Source organism: Arachis ipaensis, chromosome B10 (assembly GCF_000816755.2).
Source record: "Arachis ipaensis cultivar K30076 chromosome B10, Araip1.1, whole genome shotgun sequence".
NCBI classification, from domain to species: Eukaryota; Viridiplantae; Streptophyta; class Magnoliopsida; order Fabales; family Fabaceae; genus Arachis; species Arachis ipaensis.
The window spans coordinates 130,924,556-130,930,986 of record NC_029794.2 but is presented as its reverse complement, the minus strand read 5'-3'; the positions used below and the strand labels follow the sequence as shown (position 1 = coordinate 130,930,986).

Sequence of the window (6,431 nt, the reverse complement as noted above, 5' to 3'; positions counted from 1 at the left end):
TCTCATATTGTGCCTACCCCTCCCCTGAACTTCTCGTCATGAAGGTATCCTCACATGGATTGCGTGCATACCATCTCTGAAAATCTTTTACACATCCACCAATTAGCTTCCCATCGGTAACGCTGTGTTTGTTTAGGGGGAAATAGGGGGGAATTGAAACTGAACGGAAAGAAAAAGGAAGGAATTGTTCAATTTCACTTGTTTGGGAATGAAAGAAAATATAAAGGGAAAATAACAACAGTAACAAACAGTGATGGGGACCCATCAAAATCTTTTCTCTCCAAGTAAGGCAAGAAAATGGAAAGAAAATTCATTGAACTACTTTATTTCCAAACCCTACCCTTTGGAAGCTCTGAAGACTCTTCTTCAATCTACTCAGTTGTGCATGCTACACCCACTTCCAACACTATCAACTAGTGCAAGTTACTAACGTCCATTCCTCCACCACTTCTCACTCATTTTTTGGTCACGGCATCTTCCATCTACCGGTCAAATCTGGTAAGTTTTCCATTTTACTCTTGTTTTACCTTTCATTATTTATTGGCTTCATAGATCTGTGGGTTTCAGCTTTAACTTTGCAGTATAGGAACAAAGATTACATTTCAGTTTGAATTATGAGTTTCTTAATTTTCATGCCTATAAACTGTTTGTTAAATTGTTCCAGTGAAAACATGCAAAGGTATTGACTTCTAACTTAATTAGAGTTGAAAAAAATTAATGTGTGTATATACTATAGATAAGTTTTTCATTTTGCTCTTATTTTTCATTTGATGCTATATGTTGATGGATTTGTGTTTGTGATTTAATCTGGAAATATCTGAACAGGGATTATATTGTGGTTAGATTTATTACTTTGTTAATTTTCATGTATGTAAACTGCTTGATCAAATGCTCCAATGAAAAATTGTTTATTCATACTTTGTTAACTTTTATGTCTATAAACTGCCTAACAAAATGCTCCAATCGAAATATAACTGCTAAAGTAAACTTAGTTTAAGTAAACTAATTGATTTCGTTAGACACAAAATTCATGCTAGTATAACCATAGCTCATTTATTTTTGTTTCAACTTCGATAACAGACTTTCATGTTGCTGTGATATAGGTTAAAATATTTTTAGAAAATATTTTATAAAACAATAGTTTTGTGAGAATATTTAATATTATTTTATAAAACATATTAACATAAGAGGTAGGATACGTTCAAATATTTTGTAGAGAAAGTCCTGCCTGCAATGCTAAATTTAGTGGTGATTCTGTTTCTAAAAAATATAAGTAAATATTTATCAGAAAGAAAAGATAAATCTAAATCTAGAACAAGAACCTTGCACCTAGCTATTATACTAACCATCATTGTTTGTACATTCAAGTTAGAAACATATTAGTCATTATATTTTGATTTTCACGAATTTGAGGGAAAAAAAATAGAAATCTTCAATAATTGAATATGTTTAAATTTTCGTTCATACAAAATTATTATTATTTGGGAGCTCAATTATTAAAAATGATACGAATTAACAACTTACTTTTCACTGCAAAGTAAACTTGTTCCACCACACTTATTCACAAATTTGCTCCATAATCTACACTTTTATAACTATTCAGCTAATTTATTTCCTTCTACACAAAATTCATAACTAATTCTCACATGGATAGGTGTTGAAGTTGATTAAGATAATTTTTTTAATCTAAAAAGGACAACTAAAAAAACATTAAGCAATTTTAAAGGATTTGATTAAGTTAATTTATGATATAACATATAACAAATTAATTTCTATCTTCACGTGAGTAGTCTATATATGTAAAAAAAAATATCTTCCTTCGTGATGACTATGAAAAAGTCCATTATTTTATCTGTTTCAAGTTCAACAAATAACTTTGGAAAGTTGCAAGGCACTTTGCATATGCTGTCTCTGATCAAATTCAAGTTTAGCTTAGATTTTTCTGCTTGTTTTTCAGTAAGATCTTTAATATGGTCTCTTGTTTAATACTTTTTTTTCTAAAATACTGTTTTTTTTATATCCATAAGTTTTTTTTATTTTTATGTAAATTTATACCCAAAACCACATTAACACCTATTACTTGCTTTCATTTTCTGATTTTTATTTTTTGATTTTTTCTTTCATATGTAGTTTATGTTAAAAAAATTTTGAACGCTATAAGAAATTGTTATCTTTCAATTGGTTGAGATTCTTTTACACTTAATTATATTCTTCGATTAGGAGGTCATATATATTAATACTAGTTATTTAACTGCATTGCTTGTACTTTACATATGATGCTATCTTTTTTTGTTTTTGTTGGTGCTGTAAATCTACGATATGTACATTTGAAACTACAAAGTGCTTGTTAAATGGATAAGGCTGATCATGAAGAAAGTTTTTTGGTCCCCAATATGGAAGACATCTTTAATTGTGAATTCCCACTAAACCTTTCCTTTAAGTTCGGGGTCGATAATCAGGAAAATCTGTTAACCCTTGAAAACCAAGAACATATATTAACAGTTTTGAGGGAGGATTGGAAAAGACGACAGAAATTATGCACCATTACACTGATATGTTACATTGTGCACATGTTATATTTATTGAGATTTATGTCTACGCGGGTTGACAAATCCATTTCCCATAAATTGGTTGGGCGAGAACAAATTCGAGCTACTTTAATGCAACAGTTAAGAGAAACTCATAGGTGTCGTGACATCCTACGCATGGGCCCTGATGCATTTCTTCAATTGTGTGAGAAATTAAGAGCAACATGTCAAGTGAGGGATACAAAATATGTTACAGTAGAGGAGCAAGTTGCTAGGTTCTTGTATATAATAGCTCATAATGTGAAAACTAGAACCGTTTCTTTTTTCTACCACCGGTCTGGAGAAACTGTTAGCCGCCACTTCCATGCTGTGTTACGGGCAATTATTTTACTAGAAGATGAATTTCTTCGACAACCATCTGCATCCATTGTTTCTCCGGCGATCCTTCACAATCATAGATTTTATCCTTATTTCAAGGTATTGACATGTACAATTACATGAATAAATAACTTTGATTGATATATACAATTTCATGTTACTTTATTAAATAATGGACTATTATTTAGGACTGTATTGGAGCTATAGATGGAACACATTTTCGTGTCAAAGTACCCATAGCGGATCAACCTAAATTTCGAGGGAGAAAAGACTGGCCGACACAGAATGTATTAACTGCATGTGATTTTGATATGAAGTTCACTTATGTATTAACAGGTTGGGAAGGAACAACATTTGACTCAAAAGTTCTTAAGAATGCATTATCGAGAAGTGATAATCTTAAACTTCTACGAGGTTAGCATGTACATAAAACTATATTGTCTCATTAGTAGGTAAAGATTAGTAGTTGTGTGTTTATACTAAATTAATCATTTTTAATGATGGATTCTGTAAAAAAATTTTACCTTGGGGATGCTGGATTTATGCTGAAGCATGGATTAATTACCCCATATCGAAGTGTAAGGTATCACCTAAAAGAGTATGCAAGACGTGGCCCAGAAAATGAAAAAGAATTATTTAATCTTCGTCATGCTTCATTGAGAAATGTTATCAAAAGGTCATTTGGAGTTTTAAAGAAAAGATTTGCAATAATCACAAGTGGCACTGAACCACATTATGACTTTGAGACTATGACTGAAATTGTGCTAGCTTGTTGCATATTACATAACTTTCTAATGGGTGTAGATCCTGATCCACATCTCATAGCTCAAGTTAACCGAGAACTACAAGAAAATAATCCAGAAGAGGATGAAGTAGTTCGACATGAACAAGATGAAGACTATAGGCGGGGGGCCATATTAAGGGATGAAATAGCTGCTCAAATGTGGGCTGACTATCAACTAGGACTCTGATCACTCATTTACAAAATTTTGCGAATAACGTTATTAGTTGTATTATCTATGCGCTGAGTTGATTTTATAACTATGATTTGTTATTATTGAATTCATGTTACCTCTTGAAGTGTTATCATATTCTGTTTGAGGACTTTGGTGTGCACAAGTTGAATCACTTTGTCCTATGTTGTACTTATGGAGTGTATTGAATCTTTATTTGTTGAGTAATTGATAAGATAGTTTACAAATACTTTGATTTAAGATTATGGATGTTATTTCTATCCACTTGTTTTGTAGATTGAGAAGTGTTAATGGCAAAGAGAGCATTATGCCAAGGTGAGACCACTAGTCGGGATACTCTAAGATGGACCGACGAAATGGATACAACCTTCATTGATGCTTTGATTGAAGAAAGCCGCAAAGGTAATAGAGTGGATGGCACATTTACTACAATGGCATATGACAACATACTTTCACTTTTGAGATCTATCTATGGTAACCATATCCGCAAAGAGAATCTTAAGAATAGACTCAAGACTTTAAAGGATCATTTTGGAGTTTGTTATGATAATTTTCATGGGCTTAGTGGATTTTCCTGGAATCCAATTACAAAGATGTTTGAGGCTGAAGCTGAAGTCTGGGAAGAATTGATTAAGGTATACTTTATGCATTTACTCTCTTTTTGGGTATTAAATGTCACTAGTAATTATTGAAGAAGTATCTCAAAAATATATCTTTACATATAGGCACAGTCATAGTAAATATTCTTCTATTTGATTCAGGCAAAACCAGAAGTGAAAAAGTGGATGCGGACTCCAATCAAACACTATGATAAACTATTTGAGATATATGGTACAGACAAGGCAACAGGAAAACATGCTGAAAGTGCCAAAGAAAAAGTGAAAAGGTGGGAAAAGAGCAAAGAAAAAATTAACTTGAATGATGATGAAAGTTTCTTAAATATGGAAGAGGAGTGGAATGAGGATCCAATTACTCCTCATGCTACTAGTTTTACAATGGGTCATAGTCCTGAAATTGGTTTATCTAACCAATCAACTGGCTCTCAAGGAACATCATCAAGAGGTACTAAACGCAAAACAACCATGAGTGATAAATTAGAATCAGAAATGGAAACAATGAGTAAAGGCATTCAAGCATTGACTGACATGATGAAAGATGGGAATCATTTTTATGAGAGATCAATTAATATTGCTGAAAAGCAAGTGTTAACAGCTGAAGAACAAGTGCAGGTAGCTAAGGAGCAAGTTCAAATTGCAAAACAACAAGTGCGAATAGCTGAAAGGGGTCTTGTGATTCTTGAGCAAAGCAGGCCTCGCATTTACTCTGAAAATGACGTGTGGAATGAGTTAGAGAATTTAGGTGTGATGCCAGAATTGCGCATGAGGTGTTACCGGTTTTTATGCAGAGAAGATAGAGCTAAGAGGGAATTTTTCGGTGTTCCGGCTGACGTACGTCTTGCCACATTGTATGAATTGATGAAAGAAGCAGGTGCACTCTAGGAACAATAGTCCTAGTAACGTGGCTAATATTTTGAGAATGGAACAAAAATAACTTTAAGATCAAGATACGTAAAGTATCTTCATATTTTGTGGGTAACATATCTATGACTTAATTAAGGCTTATAATCATAATATCTCATGTCTTTGTATTTTGTGACTCTCATAACTATAAATATTGTTGACTATGCTATTAGTAATGAGTTAGTCAAAAAAGTCATGCTATGTAATGACTTGATGAAACAGTCCCTGTATTAAATTTGTTAGTTTCATATGTAATGACTTGATCATGTAAGACTTTTTTTATATGTATTTGTAAATGTAATATAAGGCATAATATATTAATCAAATGATATAATGTGATTGGTTAGCCTCTTTAAAATCATGTACATATAATTATTGATTTACATATTTCTTCTTTTTGAAATTATTTCCAGTTTATGTATTGAGATGAGTAGTAAATAAAAGTAAAATTAATTTTTTATCTAATTAGATCATGCTAACTTTTTTGTTATTATTATTATTATTATTATTATTCCTAACTTGTTATATTATAAATATAATTAAATTTTGTTGTTATTATTTAATCACATTTATAAATATTTACATAATTGTATACTTAATAACATGACTATATAATATGGAGGATAATATTGTCATTATATAACTTAATTCATTTTTTCTCTCCATTTTCCTTTCCAAACAAACAACATAAATTATTCATCTTTCAATATCTTTCCATCATATTTTCCTTCCATCCAAACATACCCATGGAAATTAAATTTCACTTCAATTTCTTTCCTTTCTATTTCTTTTCACTCAATTTCTCTCCTTCCTATTTCTTTCCACTCCCAAACAAAGTCTAAGTGAGAAACATTTTAGCCTTGTTTTTGTAGGTCATATTTGCACAAACTAACAAATTTGTTAAGCGAAAGCATAATTAAATACACAAAATAATATATGTTTTAATTTATCCATGTTTAAACTAAGTAAATAATAAAATTTTTATTTAAATAAAAAAATTTTGTTGAGTTAAATTTCAATCATATGTTTTA

The 6,431-nt window shown here is 31.1% G+C and overlaps 2 protein-coding genes across 2 annotated transcripts; both read left to right on the top strand.

The window, feature by feature from the left end:
- LOC110267932 lies at window positions 359–5,581 on the top strand. The gene is made up of 3 exons (XM_021113796.1): window positions 359–498; window positions 4,157–4,515; window positions 4,642–5,581. Exons 2-3 carry the CDS (start codon window positions 4,171–4,173, stop codon window positions 5,377–5,379), a joined length of 1,083 nt encoding a protein of 360 aa, XP_020969455.1. The 5' UTR covers window positions 359–498; window positions 4,157–4,170; the 3' UTR covers window positions 5,380–5,581.
- On the top strand, window positions 2,156–3,877 carry LOC107621317. The gene is made up of 3 exons (XM_016323346.2): window positions 2,156–3,005; window positions 3,095–3,320; window positions 3,711–3,877. Exons 1-3 carry the CDS (start codon window positions 2,352–2,354, stop codon window positions 3,875–3,877), a joined length of 1,047 nt encoding a protein of 348 aa, XP_016178832.2. The 5' UTR covers window positions 2,156–2,351.

Coding starts and splice junctions, on each gene's coding strand:
- LOC107621317 (XM_016323346.2), top strand. CDS start 2,352: ATGGATAAGGCTGATCATGAAGAAAGTTTTTTGGTCCCCAATATGGAA. Junction 3,006..3,094: donor GATTTTATCCTTATTTCAAG/GTATTGACATGT, acceptor ACTATTATTTAG/GACTGTATTGGAGCTATAGA. Junction 3,321..3,710: donor TAATCTTAAACTTCTACGAG/GTTAGCATGTAC, acceptor TAATGGGTGTAG/ATCCTGATCCACATCTCATA.
- LOC110267932 (XM_021113796.1), top strand. CDS start 4,171: ATGGCAAAGAGAGCATTATGCCAAGGTGAGACCACTAGTCGGGATACT. Junction 4,516..4,641: donor TCTGGGAAGAATTGATTAAG/GTATACTTTATG, acceptor TATTTGATTCAG/GCAAAACCAGAAGTGAAAAA.